General features: G+C 52.2%; 1 protein-coding gene across 1 annotated transcript; it reads right to left on the bottom strand.

The window, feature by feature from the left end:
• Nucleotides 1–8,763: 8,763 nt before the first annotated feature.
• Nucleotides 8,764–10,785, bottom strand: LOC111929323 (transcription factor SOX-3). The gene has a single exon (XM_023926883.2). The coding sequence runs from the start codon at nucleotides 10,555–10,557 to the stop codon at nucleotides 9,610–9,612; it is 948 nt and encodes a 315-aa protein (XP_023782651.2). The 5' UTR covers nucleotides 10,558–10,785; the 3' UTR covers nucleotides 8,764–9,609.
• Between the last annotated feature and the right edge of the window lie 3,358 nt (nucleotides 10,786–14,143).

Genomic DNA, 14,143 nt, shown 5'->3' with positions numbered 1-14,143 from the left:
GGAGAGGAGAGAATTATTCTCTCCTACTGCATAAGTGAACTCTACCGAGCCCAACAGCTTTGTTATTCATACTCCAAGGCAAGCAGCACCTACCACAATTTGAGTGATGAGATAAATAATAATGCAGCCAACCAGAATGGGAGACAAACTAGAAAAATCCTCATCGAAATTCAGCAGATCTGGGCTAGCTCCCTCTCAAAGCTCCCCCATCCATCCTCCCCTTCACACAGAGATTTTAGGGACAAATGCCAGTAGATCTCTATTGTTCCTGCTCATTCATTAGCTACAACTGCTTTTTCTGTTGAGCTCACACTTCAAGGTAAGGATAAGATTCTGGCCACATTGTGCATGCTGAAAAAGTAACTAGGAGACAGAGAAAATGTAGATTATTTTAAATACAAAATAACATTGCATTGTTTCCTTCACAGTTTTAAGTAATCCTCAGAAGTGAAACACACGTTTCAAGGTGATAAACTCCTTTCATCCCATTACCTTTGGACTTTCCCCTTCCATCTCCATTAGTTGTTATCATTCTCCTTTTTCACATCTTGCCCCTTCACTAAAGGGACTCAGAAAATCCCCTCCTGGTACTATTTGCCACAATGCCATTTTCTACACCTGTAATTCCCATGCCTGCAGTGAGCGAATATTTGTGATTAAATCATAAAAGCCTGGTTTTAAACTGCTGCCCTGCCTCTAGTCCCCCCTTCCACATGCACCAGTGCAGCTCATGAGCTGCCTTCCAAGGCTTCAAAGGGGAGCAGAGGGTCTCAGTTTAGCTGGAACAATGCATTTCACAGAGCCACAGCTTTCACTTACCTCCCATGCTGGGGGTTACTATTTGCTTTCCCACACTTCCCTTTGGGCTGCTCCAGCCTTTGGAATTAAGGCAGGGACAAACTGCGGTTAAACCTGCTTAGATATATGAATGTGATCATCAAAATCACAGCTAAAGCTTCAGAAGCCGGGGAAAACCCATCCTGTTCCCCTGAAAAGCTCCCAGCCTAGAGCACATCAAAATGAGGAGTGCTGGAGGGTTATCTTGGCAACAAATTTTGTGGAGAAGTTTATTGAAGTCACCCTTTCCCCATTTGCGAGTGGGTTTTTTCTCGTTAGGTAGGCAAGGTAAACCCAAATCCTCTCCCTCACACCTGAGCTGCTCAAGCCTCTGCTTAGAACCTTGACTTTTTTAATGACTTTATCTCCCTGACAATAAAGGTCTGTTCTGCTTGCTTTTTCCCTCCCCAGTCCTTCTGTGGGCAAGCCAGTGTCAAAAGTGTCTTGGTTTGAAAGGACAGGTGTCTGCTAAGGAAGGCAGGAACCTCCCTTGAAATGGAAAAAATGTAACCCCCCCTCCCCCTCCTTCCAAATTATTATAATCTTGAAATCAAGGGGCTCTCAGGTATGGAATAGGAAATAGGAATAACAGTTCTTCACTAGGAAAATTCAAATTAAAATGCAGTAGTACAAAAAAACCACTGACAGAGTCAGGATACAACTCGACACCCTGTTGGATGTTGGTAGCAGTCCCATTAAATGGTGGCTGTGGTCCTCCTGGAGAGCCAGATGTTGTGGTGTTGAAGCATTGATCCTGTAGAAGGGTGTAGTTTTCCTCTGAAGGTTCGTTGTTGGTGTAGATGGATCTGGTCTTCCTCTGGGAATCCAGTGGAGAATGCCTGACTGGTGTTCCAAACCCCAGATTATATCCAGGTAGGAATGCTTGGCTCCTCCCCCTGGGTGGAGCATCTCCCAATGGGATGATGTCATTTTATCAGTCATGCAGTGAGACTCAATGGCCATTAACAGAGGATGTTCCTCTGGAGGGAGGATGGGTGGTTGAAGAGATAAAGATCACTGCCCCACCTGGTTTTAACAGATGGTAACAGAACTCATACCTTTGGTTACATCTTGCATTACAACCCAAGACACAAACCTATGGCTGACAGTGGTTCTTATTAGGAGCTGTTCAGGGAATTCTCCCACGGATTAACAAGCTCAGGCATCACAGTCTGGAATTCCACCAAGGAGGTGACCCCGTGGGCTGCTTCTCACCCAAGGACCACATTCAGCCACGTCCTTGTCACAAATCAAACAGGATTTGGTGCTGTAACCACACAGACTTTATAGACAGTTAATTTGCTCTTATTTCAGCACCACATTGTCCTTTGCTTCCCATCCTGGTACAGAATCTCTGGCTTCACTTAAAAATGCCTGCCCATAAGTGGATACAGAGAAAACCACATTTGTTACTCATCTATTTGCACTGAAGATGAAGCAGACCAAGCACCAAAAGTCTGCCAGTGCATTCAGAACCCCACTCCTGAGAGTATTTCTCTTTATTCCTCCTTCCTTTCCTTGCAGTCCTACCTGAGCAAGGTACAGAGATGCTCAGCACCCAGCTCTGGCAATATCCTCATACCTTAACAGCAACAACAAAATTCTGGTGTGAAGCTGTACAAACTCTAATTTGATAGAAGCTGGAGGTAAGTAGTTCTGCTTGGAAAGAAGGGTGAAAGCTCAGTGTGAGGAGAAATGAACTTTCTCGAGGTTGTGTGTATCACAACATACACTGGGCTCTTTCACAGGGCTGCCATTCTGACAGTCCAGTGAAAATGTTTTCACACAAAAAAAAGATAGGACTGTATGGTCAGTCCTCCCCTGGGTGTGGAGGTTGTGTTCACAGCCAGCTCTTGAACCTGGGCAGGACGGAGGAAGGAGGTGCAGAACCCGAGCCCAGGCACAGGGCTGCCAAACCTCATCAAAACGTGTTCAGTTCAGTTTAGGCTGGCCTAAATTCTAGTTCTCTCTTGAATAATTCAAAGGAAACGATTGTGGGAAAAGTTTCATGTAACAGGAAGTCCAAATTTTGGCAGCTCCATGCCTCTGTGTGCAGCTCCCAGGCTTTGGTCCTGTCATTAACTGGCCTGTCAGTCACTGAAAACAAAATAACTCCAGGGCACAGATGGACAGCTCTGTGCTAGAGGCCAAAACAATCGTGTTTCCTACTCCAGAACCTCCAGAAGATCCACCAATGCCACCACAGTTGAGACTCTTCAATAATCTTTTTGTTTTACTGCTATCTAAACAAAAAAAAACACCAAAAGACTCCTTATTGCCTTTAACAATTAATCCAAAGTTATTTGTCCCTCCTTATATAAGACTTTCAAATCAAAGCATTTGTTCTTGGCCAGAATTGATACAAGCAAGGTCTGAAATCTAGAGAGAAGAGCAGAAGAGTTATTGCAGAAGGAAGCAAAAGGAGCTGATCTCCTCACTTTGGTATATTTTAAAAAACTTTATTATAATATTCCATGCTCTGCACAAAATCACCCAAGTCAGGGAAACTTCAGTGGTTCTTAGGACAGAGAGCACAGGCAAGGCTAATCCTTCCTGCAGCCACTCACACAGCCCTGCTGAATGCCTGGAAAACTGCTCAGAATTACCTTGATTCAAATGTTTGCCAGTCTGTGTATTCAGCTCCTTTACTTCCTTTAACTTTAGGGCCATGGCACTTCATTCAGTTACTATCCCAGCTCTGGTATGCTCATAAAAAATTCACACCTGTTTCACAAATGTTCACCTGTTTAACAGACTCAGGTTTAAAGGAAAGGAAGTTTTTGTTTAATTATGAAAGTACAACTTGTTTTTTTAAAGGAATTCCTACTATGATGTTTGCTGTTTACAGGCTGTAAAAACAAAACTGCCCAGTGAATAGAAAGAGGGGAAAAAAAAGGGAGGGAGAGGGAAAAATAAAAGAGAGAGAAAAGAATTACTTGGATTAAAATATCTCCCCTTAACCTTGTGGAAGAGAAGCTTCTCTGACTTGGCAGCACAGTACAATGAAAATGAAATCAATGCCAAGTGTCTTATCCTGAACTCTGAATGGGCAAAGTTCCCACTGACTTTCAAGATTTCTTCCCCTGCAAATGGCATTCAGGAGCAGTCGTTCCCTGCACCTAAGGCACGTCCAGCACCATGTTCTGTCTCTCCCCTTTGTGTCGAGTGGATGTATAGAATTTTTGAAATCAGCACAGCAAGCTGTGAATGATGCATGAAATGAATAAGCTGAGTCTTGTACAAAGGGGAAATCCTGAAGGCTTGGTGCAATCACTGCTCTACTATTTCCTATGGCCTGCATAGAAAAGATGCATAATATTCTCCACAGAGACAAAGAAAAAAGCTCACCGAGGCCAGAAGTCTCAATCAGAAGCCCCAGAAGAGATAAATGACAGCAGCTCACAAGTTTTTACCGTTGCTTAATTTCCCTCTTATTCCTGAGCTGCTCCCCACGGATGCCTGGCGCTGCCAGCCCTGGCTGCACGTGGAATACACACACAGGGATCAGGGGGCTCACCCTGCATTCCTTTGGATCCCAGTTCGTGCAGGAGGTTGTGTTTCACACCTCACCCCATCAGCAGAGGGGAGTTTGCACCAATCCCCCCAGCATGGGATGGCCAAAGCATGGAAAAAGGTGAAGATTCTTCCACGAGATCAGCGGGATGTGTTAAAACCCCATAACTTCTTCCTCACGTGGAAGAATGGGAGACTTCACTGATTCCAGCACAAACATTTTCAAGCCAGGCCAAACCATGTTCAGATTAGTCTGAATTAGATGTATTCCTGAATAAATACAAATATATTATAGCTGAACTGAGCAACAGCAATAAAGGTGAGCATCCTGAGCACAACACTGATACATAATTATTTCTTTTTTCGTCGTGGAGAAGGTAAAAATACATCTTTTTATGCATGTGCTGTGACCTCCCCCAGTTCTCCTGCTCTCTCTCACACACTTTTGCTCACATGCTTTGCAATCTCCCCTGCTGCACTAAGGAAGTAGAGATATTTTAGGAACTGGAGAAAAAGAGGTTTGATAGGGATACTGAGCTTCTGAGGATGCCTTTGGAAGAAGCAAATCTAAAATCCCTTTTGCTTGACTAGCAGCACAAAGAAGTTGGCTGTGAATGGTATTTGTAGCAAAGAATAATTAATTCCTCACCCTGAGGACATTCTGTTGGGAAAAAGTCACTATGGTGCAGTGATTGCTGCATCCAGTGGCATCAATTAAAAGTTGTGATAGGGAAGTATGTGGAAAACTATCCTGGAAATCTTCATTAACCAGAAAATTACCCCATGCAAACACATCTGCAAGGATGGCTATCTCCACCTTCCTTGAGAAATCATAAAAGAAATTGATTCAAATTTTCTCTCTCTGTTATTTCAGTGTTTTGTCAGAATTTAGTGATGAAATTTACCACAGAAATAATCTGAATCTGCAGCATGCCAATAAACTACAAGAAATCTGGGATCAAGGTCTGTGTAAGTGGAAAAGAAACCATTTCAAAGCTTCTCACTTTTGCAGGCACTGAGAACAGCAGCAACATTCCAGCCCTGAACATCACCCAGCTTCAGATTTCAGGTGTATTAATTCCTGAGAAATCATCCTTTCCCTTAACACTGGAGGTTAGACATGTTCCTGTCTTCCTATTAATGATCCTGAGAAGTATCTTTTTTAGTCCCATGTCTGATATGGGAAAGCTAAAAAGATAATTTATGAACATTTTCACAAAGTGTCTATGCTAATGCTTTTCCTGAATTTAGTCTTCATCTCTTCTTGTAGCACAGAAATAGTAAAAATACAGAACATGCAGTTTAACATCAACTCTTGAAATATTCTTAAAATACCCATTATCAGTTTCCTCTGCTAATTATTATGCTTTACTCACTGTTTGAAAAAAATTAATTTAAAGTGTTTTAACTCACCGACTTTTGCTGCAATAAATTGACTCTGAAGCTCTTTGGCATAGGAAGGAACCACGAAAATGTAACCCAACAGCACCAAGTGTTATCTTTCACCCAAAAACATGTTAAAACAGAAGCCTAAATATTGTCATTACACTTAAATGCCAGCATTAACCTCCTCAGAGGTTCTGCCATCCTAAAGATAAAGGGAGCACTTGCATTTATCCTGGATGTTGTAGAACAAGGCTGGAGTTGTTTTAACTGAGCAAAGAGTTGCTGATGATGGTGCACATGCAACAACCCAGCACTTCATAGTTTGGAACTTCACCTGGACTCCCTGTGAATGTTAATGGCTCCATTCTGAGCTCTCCCACAGCAGCAGGAGAAGGAAATCCTGCCTGGGCAGTGCTCAAGAGGCATTTGGATTTAATTCATGCGGGAGGGATGTCAAGGGCCAGACACTCTGCAAATTTAAAAGTGGAGTTCAGTAAAAGTAAAACAAACCTCCATCAGATTTAAAGAGAATGTATTTCTGCATTTGTTCAGGAGGAAAATTTCCAAGCAAAGGATGTAACAGTGCTCTTTGGGGGAAAAAAAGAGTTGTCTTTCAGGCAATGTCTCCCTCTATGCTGTTGGCTCTCGAATTAAATACACTCCTGCTGGGGGAAGAGGAGGCTGGCTCTGTGTTTATATTTAATGTCCAAGGCTGGCTTCCATGGGTCTGCTCAGTCCAGTGTGTGCACCTGTTCACAGCTCTTCCCACAAGCTCTGGCCACAGCTTCTGAACTTCGGGATAAAGTTTAGCCCCAGGAGGCTGCAAACTGCATCGGGAGTTTTACCTGGACATCCCAAAACCAGTAAATCAGGAAAAGCAGCCCTGAGCCAAACCATTGATGGGAACTTCCAGAGAGAACGAGGCAGAGATTTATACAGAGACATTTTTACAGAGACATTTTTCTGTGACCCCTCAGGAACTTGATCACAGACCCTCCTTCAGCCCTTGGGCCAAACAGGGACAACTTGAGCTTAAAAATACTACAAACTCTGAAAAAACAACATTTCTCCACTTTCACGGCATCCTCACCCGCAAAACTCAGACGTAAAGAGCAACTATTTATAGTTAATTACTGATTAATTAATGATTAATGATGCAGCTGCAGTGCAACTCTGAAGACACCAAGTACAATTCCAGTGCTGGCAGCTGCTCCCCTGCCCAGGAGCCCTCTTTATTCAGACCTGCACACCTGCCTGCAGGTGGAGGGACAATTGTTTCAGGGAATGGGAATTGCACTCTTCCCCTCGGGGAGCTGTCCCGGGACAGCTCTGGAGAGCTCCGGGAACACTTTGGCTCCCAGCTGAGATGAAATTGCTGCTGCTGCCCTGCGTGCCCGTGTCCTGTCCTAGGCTACCTACCACCTTCTCTCAGACCTGCGGCTTTTTTATGGATCTGCTTCTCCTCGAGGGCTGCTGAGTGGGGTTCCCAGCGGCTGTCCTCCCCTGCTGCCACCGAGGGACAGCAGCACGAAGCGGCAGAAGCAGCGCCACAGGTTTGCCAGGTTTCAGCAGAAATCTGCCGGAAGAACCGAGCTGTGGGTATGAAACACTCCGGGTTCCCGTTCACAGAGGGACCAGCCCCAGCCCGTCCCGGGGGCGGTGCCGGTGCCCGGCTTTTGCCCGGCTTTGGTCCCGGGAAGGGGCAGCGAGAGGGGCCCGGAGCCGCTGGGGCTCTGAACAACCTCACCCCATGGAAGAGCCCGAGGAAAACCCTGCCCGAGCCTGGCCGTGCTGCCCGGAGGAGGAGGAAGGCAGGAGCCGCTGCCGGGGCATCCCCGCGGTGGGGAAGGAAGGAGGCATCACAAAGGTGCCCGAAGGCGCTGTCGGTGAGGGGTGGCGGGGCAGATCCCCGCACCCAAAAACCCCAAAAGCCCAGCAGCTCGGACGGGGATGCGGAGCGGAGAGCTCGGGGCCCGGGCCCTGCCGGGGACACAGGCGGGGAGCCGGCAGGAACAGAGCCCGCAGAGGGGCAGAAGCGATGCCCAGAGGGGGAGAAGCGATGCCCAGAGGGGCAGAAGCGATGCCCAGAGGGGCAGAAGCGATGCCCAGAGGGGGAGAAGCGATGCCCAGAGGGGCAGAAGCGATGCTCAGAGGGACAGGAGCGATGCTCAGAGGGACAGGAGCGATGCTCAGAGGGACAGGAGCGATGCTCAGAGGGGCAGAAGCGATGCCCAGAGGGGCAGAAGCGATGCCCAGAGGGGCAGAAGCGATGCCCAGAGGGGCAGAAGCGATGCCCAGAGCCCGCAGAGGGGCAGAAGCGATGCCCAGAGGGGCAGAAGCGATGCTCAGAGGGGCAGGAGCGATGCTCAGAGGGGCAGGAGCGATGCTCAGAGGGGCAGGAGCGATGCTCAGAGGGGCAGGAGCGATGCTCAGCTCCGCCGGCCGCCCCGGGACCCCGCTGGTCCGCAGCGCCCACCCCAGAGTAATGCACATCCCTAAAAAAGAAAAAACACAAACCCCAAAAAATAATAAAAAGGACAGGGAAAGGAAGGAAAAGTTGTCCAGACTCAAAGCACTCGCCAAACATACTGCAAAAGATTGAATTATGTATTTCCTCTGGGGACTCCTGTAAGCATTCATTTTTAATGGAGTCTAATTAAGAGTTCCCCAACGGGTTTTACTTTGTAAATATTTCAGATGAGCTGGCGTTTCTAGGCAAATCCTCCTGACAGAAAGAATAAAAAAAAAGGAATAAAAAGCACAAGCAGCCGAGGCGGAGATAATCTCCTCCGCTCCCCGGCGGCCGACAGGCAACAAGTGGCCGCGGCTCGCAGCGCAGCGAGGTTTCTGCGGCCCGGATCCAGCTCCAGTTTTAATGAAAACCAAATCTAAGGAGCGCATTCTCCCCCCTCTCCCGCCCCATAAAACACAGGCCAGGCTGGGCAGAGGCGCAGCAGAAAAGCTCGGCCCTGCCCCGCTCCCCGCAGCCGCGGGGGATCCGCACAAAGCGCCCGGACACCGCCGATGTGCCCGATAGAAAATTTATTCATCTCTCTTCGTTTGGGAGAAGGAAGCAAACGAGGACTAGGAACAAGAAATAGTATTTCGTTGGATTTTTTTTTTTTTTTTTTTTTTTTTGGGGAAGGAATCCGGTAACAAAACTAAAACGCTTTTTTTTTTTTTTTTTTTCAGCCGATATGTCAAAACATGATTCACAGTAAAACTCACAAACCCATTTACATAAGTTTACAGCTTAAGGAAAACCAAGACACACAACTTACTATAAATAAAAGAAATGCGTTTGCGACCCGCACAGCTCTGCTCTCTCCCACCTCCCCCTTTTCAAGGAATAAAACCTCAAAATTAAAAACTCGTGAAAGCTACAGATTGTGGATAGAAACCAAGCGAGGGTCGGTAACAAAACACTTAATAAACCACAGCCATTATGTGAACAACCGAGTTTAAAAACAAAAGCCCGCGGTTTTTGTTTAAGTCATTGCAAGGCTAGAAATCAAACTGGAAGATGCAAGATTTTTTAAAAAAACTTTTAAGCGAATAAAACAGTGCCCAACCTAGCCGAAACCAGGAAAGGAGTTGCCGTGGTTTGAAAACTTCACAGCGGCTTCTAGGAGGCAGGAGTTGTGCTTTATTAAAATAAACAAACTTGCTCAAATATTATTTCTTGTACCAAAAAAAAAAAAAAATAAAAATAAAATAAAAAAAATACAACTAACGGATTTCCTTTTTAAAATTTCTCCAGAGTTAGTATCAAGTCTGCTAAGCCGAGCAACACTGCCGTACGTCCCGGTGTGGTCAGGGAGCGGTGGTGGGGTTAAGGATTAAGACGGGGAAGCGTCCGGAGCAGCCCCAAGTTTATATGTGAGTTAGTGGTACGGTACCATTGACGGCAGTCCCGGCACTCTGGTAGTGCTGGTGGACGCTGTGTAACCTGCTGCCCTGCAGGGAGGAAGGCTCTGTGGCATCCCCGCCGGGGGGCAGGTACATGCTGATCATATCCCGCAGGTCTCCCAGGCAGGCCCTCTGCGAGTGGGAAGCGATGGCCGGGGGCGGCGAGCTGGGCTCGGATTTCACCACGGAGCCCATGGAGCCCAGGCTCATGGCCGTGGAGGGCTGCTGGCCGTAGGCGGCGGGGGACACGCTGTAGGTGGAGGCGGCGTTCATGTAGCTCTGGGCCGTGGACATCATGGGGCTGTACTGCAGGCCCGTCATGTCGTAGCGGTGCATCTGCTGCAGCTGCGGGCTGTTCATGCCCGGGTGGTGCTGGCTGTAGCCCAGCTGCTCCTGCATCAGCGAGTAAGCGCCGTTGGTCCAGCCGTTCATGTGCGCGTAAGTGTCAATCCTCTGCCCCACCCCGACGGGGCTGCTCACCGCGCTGCCCCCCCCCGGGGCCAGCAGATTGCCGGGCAGCGAGTATTTGTCCTTCTTCAGCAAGGTCTTGGTCTTCCTCCGGGGCCGGTATTTGTAATCCGGATACTCCTTCATGTGCACGGCCCGCAGCCGCTTGGCCTCGTCGATGAAGGGCCGCTTCTCGGCGTCGCTCAGCAGCTTCCAGTCGGCGCCGAGGCGCTTGCTGATCTCCGAGTTGTGCATCTTGGGGTTCTCCTGGGCCATCTTCCGCCGCTGCCCGCGGGACCACACCATGAATGCGTTCATGGGCCGCTTCACCCGGTCCTGGTCCGAGCCCGCTCCCGCTCCGCCGGCCCCGCTGCCTTTGGCGGCGCTCCCCGGGGCGGGGGTGCCGCCGGTGCCGCCCGCCGAGGGCTGCGCCGCTTTCATCTCCGTCTCCAGCATGCTGTACATGGCCGGGGCCGGCAGAAGGTGCGCCAGGGCGGCGGCCGGGCACCGAGCGGGGAGAGGAAGTTCAAACAAAACCAAAAAAAGAAAGAAAGAAAGAAATAAAGCAAAAGCTGGCCGGGCGGCTGCCGCGACAGGAGGAGGAGGAGGAGGAAGTTTGTGCGGCGGGCAGAGGCGGCGCTCCCCGAGGTGCCGGCGGAGCTGCTGCGCTGCGGAGCGGCTCCCGCGGGCGCGCTCATCGCGGGCTCCGTGATTGACGGGCTATAAATGGGGGGGCGGCGGCCAATCAGAGAGCGCTTCCCGACAGCCCCGAGCCGGGAACCGAGCGGCCGGGGGCGGGCGGAGGCTCCCGGGGCTCGGGAGGAGGCTCCGGGGCTCGGGGGATGCCGCAGCCCCCGGGCCCCTCCCGCAGCCCGGACGCGGAGCGGCCCCGGGTGTCGTGCGGGGCCCTGGGGAGGAGGAGCGGGGCGGAGCGGGGCGCTTGCCGGGCACAAAGGGCTTTGGGGCTCCCGGGCGGATGCGCAGCCCCGTGCCGAGCTCGGAGGGGCTGCCTGGACACCGAGTGAGCCCGCACTGCACGGACGCACTCCCGGAGCGGGGGAAGGATGCACGGGCTAAACTCTTCCGCTCCTGGGCTGTGGCAGAAAATGCAGATTTTCCCATTGCCGTGATGGGATGGGGCACTGCTGTCCACCGGGATGGGTGGCTGCCGGCCGGGCACCCCCGGCCATCCCCACCTGCACCCACCCCGCTGCCCCTTGAGCTTTTCCCCTCGGCTGCCCCAAACTGGGGGTGGGGGAGGTAGAGGGGACAGCGCTTGCGGATCCCCCGAGTTTCATGGCAACAGAAAGTTCCCTCCGTGTGGAAGAAAACTTTGGCGGCGGATGTGCGAGTGGAGCTGTCAATCACCGGCTTCCCTGCCCATCCCTCCCCTCGCTTTACCCCTCCTTCCCTTCCTTCTCCAGAGGCACGGACACCGCACCTGCACGGACAGGGCACAGCTCTCTCCGCCGGGCACCGGGGCTGGGCTGCCCCATCCCTGCTCCTCCTCATCCTCCTCCCGCAGCCTCCGCTCCCGCTCGCTCTGGAGAAGCCGGGCGGCTCCCCGGGGCTGGGGCAGGAGAGGCAGAGCGAGCCGGGGAAAGCATCGCCGCCGTAGCTATGAGCAAAATGCCCAGGGGCGTGCGGGGAGGGTCAGGAGCCCGGAGGTGGGGACGTGTCTGAGCCTCCCGAGCCGTCCCGGGCAGCCCGGCGAGGAGCGATGGTTCACCCCAAAGACAAGAGCGGCGGTGCAATGACGGTAATGGGGGGAGGAGACCCCCAGGGCAGGGCTCTGGGCTGCACAGGGGGCGGCAGGGCGGCACAGGGGGCTCCGGGCGGCACAGGGGGCTCCGGGCTGCAGAGGGGGCTCCGGGCTGCACAGGGGGCTCCGGGCGGCACAGGGGGCTCCGGGCTGCACAGGGGGCGGCAGGGCTGCACAGGGGGCGGCAGGGCTGCACAGGGGGCTCCGGGCTGCACAGGGGGCTCCGGGCTGCACAGGGGGCGGCAGGGCGGCACAGGGGGCTCCGGGCGGCACAGGGGGCTCCGGGCTGCACAGGGGGCTCCGGGCTGCAGAGGGGGCTCCGGGCTGCACAGGGGGCTCCGGGCGGCACAGGGGGCTCCGGGCTGCACAGGGGGCGGCAGGGCTGCACAGGGGGCGGCAGGGCTGCACAGGGGGCTCCGGGCGGCACAGGGGGCTCCGGGCTGCACAGGGGGCTCCGGGCGGCACAGGGGGCTCCGGGCGGCACAGGGGGCTCCGGGCGGCACAGGGGGCTCCGGGCGGCACAGGGGGCTCCGGGCGGCACAGGGGGCGGCAGGGCGGTGCTGAGGAGCGGGGACCGGGCGGGCACTGGAGGCACTCTGCAAACAGCACGGTGGAGGGGAGGGGGTCGCTTTGAGCCCATCTCAACGCTGCTGGGATTTAGCAGTTGAAGGACTCACTCGTTTTGTATGGATTTCTTTTTTTTGACAAAATGATCTGTTGAACAGCGTCGCGGGGGAAATAAATCCCTCTTGCACACTATTGCGGTGTAGTCAGCACTTTGGTTTTTTGCTCGGTTTGCTGCTGGTGTATTGAGCGAAATCAAAATTTGGCAGCCCGAGGGGACAGGGTGACAGCGGAAGAGATGTTCCAGGCGGGAATGGTTCTCGTGAAACTTTTACATAATATTGGAAAAGCTTCAGACAATCGTAATTAACTTCGAACCATCAAAATATTTTCGTCCCTCCATTTGAGGTTTAAGACCTGCCAGGCTGGCAGAAAATCGGACTGATTTATATCCTGATACCACTTTAATATTTCTTTATATGAGCGTTTGTTGGAGGGACTGGACACGCTGACATGCAACAAAAAAATTGGGCTATATAGAGAATTAGAGGACGTGCTGAAATCCCCCAGAATAGCGTTTCTGTCGATGTTTAAATAAATATTACAACGTTAAGTTTCAGACTCTGCCTTTTAATTCTCAAATTAGAGATTTTGTTTCTGTCGATGTTTAAATAAATATTACAACGTTAAGTTTCAGACTCTGCCTTTCAATTCTCAAATTAGAGATTTTTTTTTTCCCCTCTAAAAGCCAGCCTCTTCAACACTTTTAAGGTGCATATTATTTCAAACCAAGACAACATTTCTCTTGAAACATCGCTAATATTGTAGAAGAACGGAACCTCAGTGAATAAAATTATAACTACGGACGGATGGATTTCCAGACTTCTCGGGTCCCTGTAACTCTCCCGCTGCTCTTGGCTTCCCGAGCCGCACATGACCTGAGGAAAACTTCAAAATGCGGCTGCTCGCTGTTTGCAGAAGGGCTGAGCTCTGCTCCGGTCCCTCAGCCTCGGCGTTAGTGCTGGGTGCCCAAACTCGGCGGGGTTTGGGAGCCCCGAGCCTCCTTCCCTCGGGGCTTTCCCTGCGGTTCCCCGGCTGTGGCCACCAGCAGCCCCTTCCCTCGGCCACCCGCACCCGAGACCTCCTGTGCCTCTGTCCTTCCCTGTCCCTGCCCTGAAAGCGCCGGCCAGGAGCCCTGGGGAGCGGGGAAGGGGAGCCCTGGGGAGCAGGGAAAGGGGAGCCCTGGGGCGCAGGAGGGAAGGGGAGCCATGGGGAGCAGGGAAGGGGAGCCCTGGGGAGCAGGAGGGAAGGGGAGCCATGGGGAGCGGGGAAGGGGAGCCCTGGGGAGCAGCGGGGAAGGGGAGCCCTGGGGAGCAGCAGGAAGGGGAGCCCTGGGGAGCAGGAGGGAAGGGGAGCCATGGGGAGCAGCAGGGAAGGGGAGCCCTGGGGAGCAGCAGGGAAGGGGAGCCCTGGGGAGCAGCAGGAAGGGGAGCCCTGGGGAGCAGGAGGGAAGGGGAGCCATGGGGAGCGGGGAAGGGGAGCCCTGGGGAGCAGGAGGAAGAGGAGCCCTGGGGAGCAGGAGGGAAGGGGAGCCCTGGGGAGCAGCGGGGAAGGGGAGCCCTGGGGAGCAGGAGGGAAGGGGAGCCCTGGGGAGCAGGGAAAGGGGAGCCCTGGGGAGCAGCAGGGAAGGGGAGCCCTGGGGAGCAGGAGGGAAGGGGAGCCATG

This window comes from Cyanistes caeruleus, chromosome 14, assembly GCF_971803275.1.
Source record: "Cyanistes caeruleus chromosome 14, bCyaCae1.hap1.1, whole genome shotgun sequence".
Lineage (NCBI taxonomy): Eukaryota > Metazoa > Chordata > Aves > Passeriformes > Paridae > Cyanistes > Cyanistes caeruleus.
This window is presented reverse-complemented; position numbering and strand designations above follow the sequence as displayed.